Source organism: Nicotiana tabacum, chromosome 20, assembly GCF_000715075.1.
Source record: "Nicotiana tabacum cultivar K326 chromosome 20, ASM71507v2, whole genome shotgun sequence".
Taxonomy (NCBI): Eukaryota; Viridiplantae; Streptophyta; class Magnoliopsida; order Solanales; family Solanaceae; genus Nicotiana; species Nicotiana tabacum.
The window spans coordinates 163,889,476-163,901,088 of record NC_134099.1 but is presented as its reverse complement, the minus strand read 5'-3'; the positions used below and the strand labels follow the sequence as shown (position 1 = coordinate 163,901,088).

Sequence of the window (11,613 nt, the reverse complement as noted above, 5' to 3'; positions counted from 1 at the left end):
ATCGTTTGTCAGAAAATTACATTGCGTATATAAGTAAAATATTAGGTTTTAAAGGTATATAACATATAATTGAATACCCTTTATCGGAAATTTTATTTACTTCTTTCAAGTTTGAAAACCCTTAGAAAATTAATATCCTGACTTCGCTACTGATTTCGCGCCTCTTTTGGGGTGTGAAGTTCCCGTCCCCTTTCTAAAATGCTTGAGTGATTGCTTAACAAATTTACAAAGTGAACTGCAGTTTAACTGTTCTTCTACTTTTTGTTCGGATTGGGTGAAACCACTAAAGAATCGTCTATAATACTTGATCAAAACCGACTAACTTTAAAAGCGAAACACAAACCTATTATACTATTTTATGAGCTATATACTTGCTAAACAAGATAAACAATTTTTTACTATGTGAGATTTTTTCTCATTATAATTATCTTAATTCATGTGTTGTTAGTATTTGTATGTTTATTTCATAGTGTAGTCTAGATAAATAATAGATAAGTTTTTTAATTCTTTAATTGTTTGGTTCACCTCTGGAATATTCCATGAAATTATAATTCTGGATATCTTATGAGATTATTTATCTCACGTCTTACATGTGATAGCTAATACCACCATGTTAATATAAAATTTATACCATTATTGGTTAATACCCATAACCAAATAAGAAATAAGTATAATTCAAAATTTTATCCATAATCAATATTCTTATCCCCGTAACTAAATGACCCCTAAGGTAACGTTTGGTTGGAAGTAGTAGAAACACGGAAAAGAATAATATTCAGATTAAATTACTTATGAAAAAGGAATCCAACAACTAATAAATTTTGAAGCCATTTCGAATGAATTATTCGAGGAAAACATAAAGCTAAAATATAAATTTCCCCCCCTTTTCGTTGGAAAATTATTTTTCAACAAAAATATTTTTTATATTGACCAAAATAAATATAGTTTCGAGCCGTAAAATCAGTATGTTACCTACATCACATTCTTTGTGGTGCGACCCTTACATGGATTGTGCGTGATTACGAATGTTTGCGTCAGCCTGTCCTCTTAGGGGTCGTTGGGTCGTTTGATTGGGAAATAAATTATTCCATGATTAATTATTCCGGGATTAGTTATTCCACCCTCGCATAGGGATTAAAAAAAATACTACAATCCCGAAATAATTAATTTCGGAATTAGTTATACCACAATTTTATCTTAACCAAACATGATATAAATTCATCTCAAATTTAATCCCAAAATTAATTATCTCTCATCATCGTACCAAGCGAGCCGTTAAATCGACCAAAATGACTTATTGTTGGTAGGGGTGTTTGTCGGTCGGCACAGTACGCTACAATATTTAGATATTTCGGTTTGATATATTCGGTATTCGGTTTCTTAAAATGTTATACCAATACCGTACCTAATTAAATTCGGTATGGATCGGTTTTTCTCCTTGCAATTTCGGTTTATTTGGTTCGGTAACTTTGCTTTATTCGGTTTGAATATTAACTAGTGCATAAAGTCATAGACTGTAATATTTTTAATTAAAGTACTCAAAAATACAAAACTAAAAACCTTTGTTGACAAAAGTTTTGTCAAAAACCATCAAATATCAACTCAGAGAGAGAAAACAGTACATAAAGGAATAAATTTGATTATTAGAAATATTTTGTTACTTGCTTAGAGTTAATTGATAAACTTAGAGAATAAAGGAAAATAAAATTTTAAATTTCTTATATTTATGTTATAATTAATAATATGTGTATTATGTAATATAATATATATTTTGGTACGATATTAAGATTTCGATATTTTATTTTAAAATATTAAATACCATACCTAATATAACTAAATATGTACCGAATACTAAATACCAAAATTTTCGATTTTGATATAGTAATTGAGGATTAACCAAATTATGCACCGCCCTAGTTGGTGGTGTAGGTGTGCGTCTCTTTCCCAATCAACAGAATCAAATTCCTCCACCCAAACAAACAGAGAGTCATCTTTCTCACACCCTTCACGTGTTACACATGACCATTTACACCTACACTCCTCCTGTAGTAGGCGTAGGACCTCCATTTCTGCCACTTGTTCGTGTTCCCACGCGCTTACGACCTACTTATTATGCCTTCGCTACCTCCGCCGCTGCTTCTTCTCCTCATTCACTCAATTTCTCTTTTCTTCGCCGGAGATATTTTTTCCCGCCAAAATCTACCATGCCTGCCGCCGCCGCTGCTGCCGCCGATGATGAAATGAAGTTTCCTATCGAACTAATTGATGAGTTCGATTTTGATCGAATCGTCTCCTCCGATGGACTTATCTCCATTTGCGGCTTCGGTTCTCTCCTCTCAGGTTGATATATTCATATTTCCTCTAATCCTAAACAGTAAAATTTTTGGCAATTTTGATTTAGAAATTAAACATGTGATCTTTGACTAATATTTATAGAAAGTTATAATTTTATGATTTTCGATACTTTTTATGTACTTCCTGTATATTATTAATTTTCTCCGAATGTGGCTTTGGTTCTCTCCTTCAGGGTAATCATAGATTTAACTTTGATTTTGGAGAATATTTTAGTACTTGTGATTATGGCGATATTTAAACTAACGGAACTTTGATCAATATTTTAACATGTATTTTTTTCAACACTTTCACATAACAGACTTGCTATATTGATCAATATTTTAACATACTTTTTTGTGTACTTCTTGAATGGCTAAATTTAAACATGTACTTTGCTTATTTATAAATGTCTTCAGCATTTAATGTTTGTCAGCTACTTTTAATCAGCTAACCCAAAGCGAGAGAAAAAAAGAAGTGATTTATCTCCACATAGTGGTGTATAGTGTCTCTATGGCATTTTGACCTTGTTGTGTTGTTGGTAGGACAGAGAGGAGTGCTCGGAGTACATTTCCAGATCTGATCAATTTCAGAGTGGCGAAATTGAGTGGATTTCGGAGGGTATTTGCTCATGTGGCGCCTATTTTCTTCGAGCGTGGCATTGCTAATCCTAATACCAAGGTGCCATACATTCACTAAGAATATATCTTTTATAATGTTTGGTTTTGCTCAGAAAGTGCAAAGAATAAAAGAACAAAGCAAAAAGATGGCTATTCTATAGTTATCTCTTGATATATCAATTGGATATTAGAAAGGAGAAAGAAAATTAAAATTAAAACAGAATTGCTCCACAACAATTTTGTGTAAAAGTTACATTTTTTGCTTGGTTCTTCATAAATATTTATCAGTAGAACTTTTCCGGCTTTGAAAGGGTGAAACGAATTGGAAATCAGAAAATGGCTTTTAAGTCGTTTTTTCTGGAATTGGGAAGGAGGACAATGCTTCTGGAAATTTGGAAGGAGAGAAAACTGGAAATGAAAGAATGATATAAGCCTAGCAGACGAAGTGGAATAGTGGATTAGTCGAGGTGCGAGTAAGTTGGTTGGGACTCCAAGCTTATCAAATGACAATGAAAGAAATCCCAGCCTAATTCTCTGTTTAAATTGAGAAAGTATCAGTCCCTGGTTGTCTTTTTGTCGAAAATCTTAGCAAATTTTATCTGCATGAATGAGTTAGATTAGCTTCATCTTCGATTTTGTACATTTGTGGTATCAGGAAAACCATCATTGTGTATAAGCTATTGCTACTTCTCTAATTACTCTCACAGACTGAAGAAATTTGTTTAGGACTGACTTCTATTGTGTGGAATGTTTCTATATTTCCAGGAAATATCAAGCTTGAGTGTGGAGCCCTGTGAAGGGGAAACTCTTATGGTTACTATCTTTGAAATTCAGAGATCCGAGGTAATGTCTTAGTAATAATCCATCTTAATTTGACATGATTACTTCTGATCTCTAACTTCTTCTCTGTAAAGGCCAGATTCCAGCATTTATTGAAAGGGAGCACGAATTCCGGTTTTTAGCTGTGAGACCTTCGATAATCCTTCCTTCTCTTTCCTTTCTCTAACTATATAAATCGAAGTGTAACTTCAATTCAAGTAATTAATATCAGTATCCCTTTTTGTTTAGGTTATCCCAGAAACATTAAATGGATTGTTTTACATCAACCCATCAGTAAGTACTAAGCACCCTGAGACTGCTTATCCTTTTCTACCTCTATTGGACCAATAATTTGTATTCCTGATCCAATTCTTTGTATTATCTCTTAATGCAGATAATTTGTGCCCGTTATAGTGATGAGGAGTATCTGAAAACTAGATGCAAAGGTAGTTTTCCTATCATTAGGAATGGTAGTGAGTCACTGATACAAAGATGTCCAGAATTGAGAAGGATGAAATTTTTTGATTCTTCAACATGAGTATGCGCAACATGGGATATTTGCACACTGTTTGCGAGTCTTAACTGCTGTAATTTTGCATACCTCCTTATCTAGGTTACAACCTCATGGGTGAATTTTTACAATATAACATGTCATAAGTATGACATGATGAGATAAGAGTGTAGTCACTTAAAATTTTGTGGTTAGATAGGTAGATGCATCTTATTGTAATGCTTGTTAGTTTGAGAATTTATCTGTATTTTATTTTCTTATTAAAATATATTTATTTTGTTCTGAAACAAAAGGATAAGCTGACCCTAACTTGTTTGGAACTAAGGTTGTGAAACTAAAGGAAAAGCCAACTTTGTCATATGGTAGAGTGTGTACCAAAGAGCTATCTTGCTGACACTAATGATAAGAAAATGGGAAATGCTTCCTCCAGATTGGAGAATTAGCTGCCAGTTCTGGAATTGATGATTCAATCTTATGTTTATCTTTGTAGGGCAATTTTGTTTCTCTCTCCTAAGTTGCTAGTGTCCTATCTAAGGCTTCTTTTTAGATGTTGCAGTTTGATGTGTTATCTCTTATTTTATCATTAGGTGATAAAGGAATCTTCTTCCAGCAGTATGGACGGTATAATATTGACAAGATTTGGAGGGACGATATATTACCTTGCCGTGTCTATCTCCGCCATTGGTTAGTTCTATCCAGTTCTTGTTAGTGCAAACCACGTTCTTATTCGAAACTTGCTTCCTTAAAACTTTAACTCTGAGATTATTTGGATTTCATTCCATGATTGGACAGAATTGTTCTTTTTTCTTGATGGCACTACCTAACATTAACTTTGCTTTTTGCTTAGATTGAAACTTATACCTTATACTTGTAAACCTTTAACTGATTGTTTGTCAAGATTTATTTCAAACCTAACACAAGAAGTAAAATGACCATCCTAGTTTAATAAATGATTTAAGATTCCCATTTTGCAGTGTTCTGGCAGCTCAAAATCTTGGTGATATAGCTTACAACAATTTTCTTGATCATACCTTCCTTGGTGATCGTAGAACAACAATACGTGAGTACTTGGCAACTACTGGTTCTGGAATCATGGAAGAGGAGCCTCCAGAGTTGTTAAAATACCGATATGGCGGTTAGTTATTCCATTCGAAGTCCATTGAATGAGTGAAGTTTGGGTTCATCATTACAACAAAAACACTAGGTTTCAGATCTCTCCATTAAGTCGCTGGAATTATTAAGTAGCTTTGCTGAACTACTCCATAATTAGGTATCAGCAAAGGTAAGAACATGTTCGTGGCTGGCATCACAAATAGACTGCATATCGTATGTTGAAATTTGACTTTTGATCTGTCTACATTGTACTGTATAAGCAGTAATGCAATTAGACTTGTAGATGTAAATCTGCTTCTTTCTTTTCTTCCCTTGTAGTCATTTCCCTCTAGAATATGGAGCATTGACAGATAGTTGAACTGAAACTCACCGTATATTGTGACTATTATGCTTTAGTGGAGTCCATTTCGTTGAAACTAATGTTGTTTACTTCCAATTTTTCTTGTTAATTTTGTAATTTACGACTCAATATCTAGTAGACACCCAAAGGATGAATTTTGCTAACTTTATCCCGTAGACATTAGTAGTGCATATACAATGGAAATGACATAAGGTAGAATTAACACTTTGCTCAATATAATGGGATGTATATTTAATATGCATGTTTGTGTAAAATAGATATGGACCTCATTTATATGATGTGTATGTAAAATAAAAATAACACTAATAGTGCACATAAAATAGAACTGAACATTAGGTAGAAGCAACATTGCTCAATATAATTGTTTAACCAAAAATCTGAGTCTTTGGTCAAAGCTAGAAAGAAATTCGGGTTACTGATAATCAGGAGACGAAAATAAAATATTTTTGAGAATGATGGTAAAACAGTAAATAGTTTTGTATTTCAGTAAGATCTCAATAGTATTTCGTGTCCTTACAGATGTTGAGTTTTTCCCCTTTTATAGTTGATTCTAGGAGAAGATATAATGCATTTGTCTTAATGAGGCAATTATGAGCAATAAATGATATTTAAAAGAAACGTTACACAATCATTTCTATTTAATTCAGATTCTCTAACGTATTTGACATTTAATGTTGTATTTAGACTCTTTTACGTCATCAGATTCGTGTCTTCAACTTCTTCTGATCTTTGATCTTTAAACGACTCGAATAGGTACGAGACTCGTACCTATTTTAGTAACGGTCCACACCTATGTTGCTTTCTTTTCCCCCTATCTGTTGTCGCCCATGCCTCTTGGCTATTTATTGCGTTTTGACCTTTTGACCAGTCCACGTGTCATGACACGTCATCTTCAATATTTAGACTCAGTTTTTCCCAATACCGATAGTCCCCCCACTTTCCATTTATTTATCCATTAAATATTTGGGAAGTTGACCTTCACAAAAAAGGGAATTTTTTGCTGTAATCAATGCTATGACAGTATTGACGCCCCAGTTGTCTTTTCTATTTAATGCTCTGCACATGTGTCACCTTCCGATTGGTTTTGTAATTCTGCAGCCTTTTTCCAAGGTTTATTCATCCCTTATATTCACGAAGCGATAGTTGCCTTTATTATAGGCTTTCCATCATTACACTTCTTTGCTTGACGGTTGCTATTATATACATATATATCCTTTTTCCCTTTGTCCTTTTCTTCATAAACCCTTAACAAATCCTTTACTCTTTATTTCTATTCCTTTCTCCTTGAGTTTATCCTTTTCTCTGCAATGACATCTTCGAATCCTAACCCTAAAAGAATCCCAATTCTTGATAGCTTCCTCAATGCCCCTGTAAGACATAGAAGAGGAAGAGGTGGCAGGCTTCGTAGCCTAGGATCCGTTCGTGGTGGTGCATCTGGTTCTGTCATGCCTTCTTCTAGCTCCGGTACTATTTTCAGAGGTTCTATTACTAAGAAATCTTCCTCTAACGGTAAAGAACTTCCTGGGCTTTTTCAAGAGCCTTTAGTTGAGGAAATAGTACCCAACGACCTATCTTTTGAGAATGATAGGAAATCTCTTCGTGAGCAAGTTGTCAATTTAGAGAAAGCTGACACTTTCCCTTCTTTAATCACTGAACCTTTGGTTTCTATTATTCGAAAAGATTGCAACTGGAGAAGTGATTTTCGTATAGTAATCCCTAATCCAAATCAAAGAATATCTTCTTTTAGGATTGGATTTTCTTTTGTTTATACTTACCCCTTCACTTTGGGATTTATTCCTGCTATTGACCCAGTCATACTTGATTTCTGTCGTTTTTTCAAAATTTGTTTGGGACAAATTGGTCCCCTTGTATGGAGAACAATGGCTTGTTTGAGGTATTTATCTGTTAAAGCCGGTGTTGATTTTTCCTTTCCCCACCTTATTCATCTTTACTACCCCAAGTTATTTCGCAATGGAGTTTTTACTCTAACTGCAAGAAGTAAAAGGGTCTTAGTAAGCCCTGAAGATGACAAGGACCGCGGGTGGTACACTCGTTATGTTACGGTACGCACAGTTGATTGGTGGGTGAAACAAATATCCCCTTCCCTGAGAAGTAGAACTTTGCACGTAAGTTTTTTTTACTTACCGTTCTTATCTCTTAAGAATTTCAACTTCTTTTCTAATTTCATCCTTCTTTGCTTTTCTATAGCAACCATGGGAGATGTGGAACCCGTTCCTAATTTCCGTGGTTGGGTAGATTTAATCATGAAAGTCGTGCCTATGGAGGCGAGAACGTGGAAATCCATTTCCAATTTACATGGTTGGAGAGTGAAAACTCACGGTATGCGTCTCTTTATCATTTTTCGTATGACAAGTCCTTCTTTTTTTAAAAAAAAATCCTTCTTTTTGTCAGGATTTGCTATTCGAGGAATGACAACCGAAGTGGCTACTGCCCTTCGAGCCTCTTCTGGTACTTCTCTTTCTGTGGAGAGAACCCAAGCTAGGCTGTCAAAGAGTAAAGTTGTAGAAGAAGATTCTTAGGATGATGAAGACGAAGACACCTCTTTGATAGCTAGACCAAGAGCCAGGAGACGCATAGTTTCCGAGAATGAAGCTGAAGTTATCCCTGTCTGTGCCTCTCTTACTGAACCTGTTCACATTCCCTCTGAAGATGAAACCACTCCGAGGGACACCAACGAATCTATTCATCGTCTCTTCGTTGGTGGTTTTGAAAGTGGAGAACTAGGTCCAGTTTTAGATGAAGTTCCTCTTTCTTCCTCTGTTCCCATTCCGTCTTCTCCTGCTTCTTTACCTACTTCTGCTCCCTTACCTGCTTCGAGTCCTATGACTCCTGTTATTTTCACTTCTTCTATCACTCTTCCTTCTATAGCTCCCCCTTCCTCTGTTCAATATGCAGAGGAGGGTTCTAGTAGCAGAAGCTTGGCTATGAGGAACGTTACCCTTGAAGTTCCTGCTAACAACAGCCTTTTAAGGAAGTCTGGTGGAGCAGATGACTGGCTTAGGCCTTTGATTGGAGATATTGAGAAGAAGAAGAAGATGGACAGCCACAGCTGCTTAACTTTGATGAATGACATTGTTCATTCTACTTTGAAGGTATTCTTCCTTCACTTACTAACAAGTTTCTTTTTAAAAAATAAAAACCTTATTTCTATGAATTGTCACTGCAAACTAACCTCATTGGTACAGAATTGATGGGAAGAATTTCCCTTCTAGAAAAGAAAGCGCGTGAGTCTGAAAAGTCTATCCACAAGGCTGAGGAAATAGCCAGGGGAGCACAGCTAGAAACAGCCAATTGGAAAGAGCAGTTTGAGAATGCTCAGGGAACTATAGAAGAATTGATAGAGAGTAGAAATCTCCTGGAGCAACAAAAGCGAGGTATGACTTCTGAGCTAGCAGTTGCCAAGGCTTCTTCAAGCCAATTTGAGAAAGATAAGGAGCGCCTTGAGCGTTCATTTTCAGAACAACTATCAAATTGTAGTGAAGAAATCAGAGAACTTAAGGTACTCTTGGCCAAGAAAGAAGAGTATGCAGGGGAGTTAGTGCAAAGCTTGACTCAAGCTCAAGCTGATTTAAAAATCTCTTCTGATAAGGTACGTACCTTAGAGAGTTCTTATGCCTCCCTTGAAGCATCCTTTGAATCCTCTTTAGCTGAAAATCAAGTGTTAAAGAATGATCTTGCTACGTGGGAAAGGGAGTATGAACTTCTTGAGGAGAATTTTAACATAGAGGTGAGTTGGGCTTTTCTAAACTCTCGTCGTGATACTTTAATAGAGGCCAGTCAAGAAAACTTTGATTTAAACTCAGAGTTGGCCAAAGTTTTAGAGACCATTGAGAGAACCCAACAACCACTTGACTTTCCCTCTCCATCAATTAAAGCTCCCGTGGCTGAAGAACCTTTAAATGAAGAAGCCGTTGCTATGGCAGTTGAAGTTGAAAATGTTGCAATTGCAGCTTCAGAGGGTGAAACTTCTATGACTCAGTCTGTGGAAGTTGAAGCTTCTGTGACTCTTGCTTCCCTCGTTGATACTAACATTTCAAGCTCAGCTGAAACCGTTCCTGTTGCTGCTTCTTCAGAAGTTGCCACCGTGCCTGTGGCTGAAAGTGAAATTAATATTGCAACTTCTGATGTGCTAACCCCTTCAATTGGATGATGGTTTTATCCCTTAGTTTTTAAGGGATTTTTTGGTGAAAGTCCCCAGTTATCATAATGGGGCACTTGTATAAACTTTTATTGACTAAGTTTCTACTTAGTCTTTTTAATTACATTTAAGAAGTTTTGTTAGTACTTCAATGTGTTCTATTCTCGCCTTTTCCTTACTTATTTAGGACTTATAGAATAGTTTAGCATTTTTATCCTTTAAAAATGCTTTGTGATTCTTCTCATGACTTATTAACATGAGGTTTATAAAAGAGGGCCCTTTTATTTTATCGACACCTAATGAAGAAGACGTCTCAACTTCATAATGGTGTTATAATACGATGAAAGAAATAAGAATACACATGTTTTGTATGAAACAACTTTGACAAGTTTTTATTCATGAAATTTAACAAGTTTTTTGACTATTACATGTATTAAAATACATCTATAACTTTCTCGTAACTGTTTTTCTTGTAACATATTTTTTTCATAACATAAAATAAACAAGGTTTTTCTTCATAACCTGTTTCAGTACATAGTCATGACCTTATCTTTATATATTAGGAAGGGTTTGAGAGGTGACTTCGTTTATGAGCTTGAGAGATGACTTTGCTGTTCTCATGGGAAAAACATTATGATGCATGTCTTGTGTTTGTTGAACACGATGATGAAGAATGTCTTGTTCTCATGAATGCTGAAGACTTCGTAACTTTTTCTCAACACTTGTCTCTTTGTGGCCGACTTTTGTTCGATATCCGTATCTGTTTTTCTACACATATCTGTGTATAATATGTAGTCCCCCAAGTGTTTGAGCGGTGAAGTAGGAAGCCTCAAGCACTTGTTTATTTCTTTCAATTTGGTCCTTTTCCTAAAACAAAAAAATATACGGGACTCGGAGGTGCGATTATAGATGAAGACTGCCTAACTCGTGTGTATTTCCATTAGATTAATTGTAACCCTGGGCTGGGAATTTTAGAATACTCCATTTTGCCTTGCAGGTCGTGACTCATCATTTGGCACGAGTTAGGGTTTTTGCCTAGCATCTAAAATCGTTAGTAAAACATTAATAACTCAAAAGAATTTTTTTTTTAACATGACGATACCTGACCGTAGGTACTTTCTCAGAAGTAATACCTCTTTAAATGGACGGCATTCCAATGTGAGGGTAAAACTTTGTCGTCCATTGTCTCCAACTCGTATGCTCCTTTTCCCGCAATGTCACGAACTTTGTATGGTCCTTCCCACGTTGGACTTAGCTTTCCTGAATTAGCAGCCTTTGCAGATTGGAACACCTTTTTAAGCACGAAGTCCCCAATTTTGAAAAATCTGAGGCGTGCTCTCCTATTGTAATATCGTTCAATTACTTGCTTTTGTGTTGCCCTTCTTATCAATGCGGCTTCTCTTTTTCCTTCAAGCAAATCAAGGTTGACCCGCATCTCTTCATTATTAGATTCCTTCGTTGCCCGAACGTACCGTGTGCTTGGTTCACCTATTTCAACTGGAATTAAGGCTTCCGCACCATAAACCATTGAAAATGGTGTTTCTCCAGTGCTTGTTTTTGTCGTTGTACGATAATCCCATAATACTCCAGGTAATACCTCAGGCCAATTACCTTTTGAATCCTGTAACCTCTTCTTCAAGTTGTTGATAATGACTTTGTTAGTGGATTCCGCTTGTCCATTACCCACTGGATGGTATGG

At 35.7% G+C, this 11,613-nt stretch overlaps 1 protein-coding gene across 1 annotated transcript; it reads left to right on the top strand.

The window, feature by feature from the left end:
* Positions 1-1,912: 1,912 nt before the first annotated feature.
* LOC107793054 (uncharacterized) lies at positions 1,913-5,810 on the top strand. The gene is made up of 8 exons (XM_016615334.2): positions 1,913-2,340; positions 2,882-3,012; positions 3,717-3,794; positions 3,871-3,915; positions 4,020-4,064; positions 4,165-4,216; positions 4,869-4,965; positions 5,256-5,810. Exons 1-8 carry the CDS (start codon positions 2,019-2,021, stop codon positions 5,419-5,421), a joined length of 936 nt encoding a protein of 311 aa, XP_016470820.1. The 5' UTR covers positions 1,913-2,018; the 3' UTR covers positions 5,422-5,810.
* Positions 5,811-11,613: the final 5,803 nt, after the last annotated feature.

Excerpts from the sequence above, each read along its gene's own strand:
- LOC107793054 (XM_016615334.2), top strand. The coding sequence starts at position 2,019 with ATGACCATTTACACCTACACTCCTCCTGTAGTAGGCGTAGGACCTCCA. Across the intron at positions 3,013-3,716 it reads TTGCTAATCCTAATACCAAG|GAAATATCAAGCTTGAGTGT; the intron begins GTGCCATACATT and ends CTATATTTCCAG. Across the intron at positions 4,966-5,255 it reads CGTGTCTATCTCCGCCATTG|TGTTCTGGCAGCTCAAAATC; the intron begins GTTAGTTCTATC and ends CCCATTTTGCAG.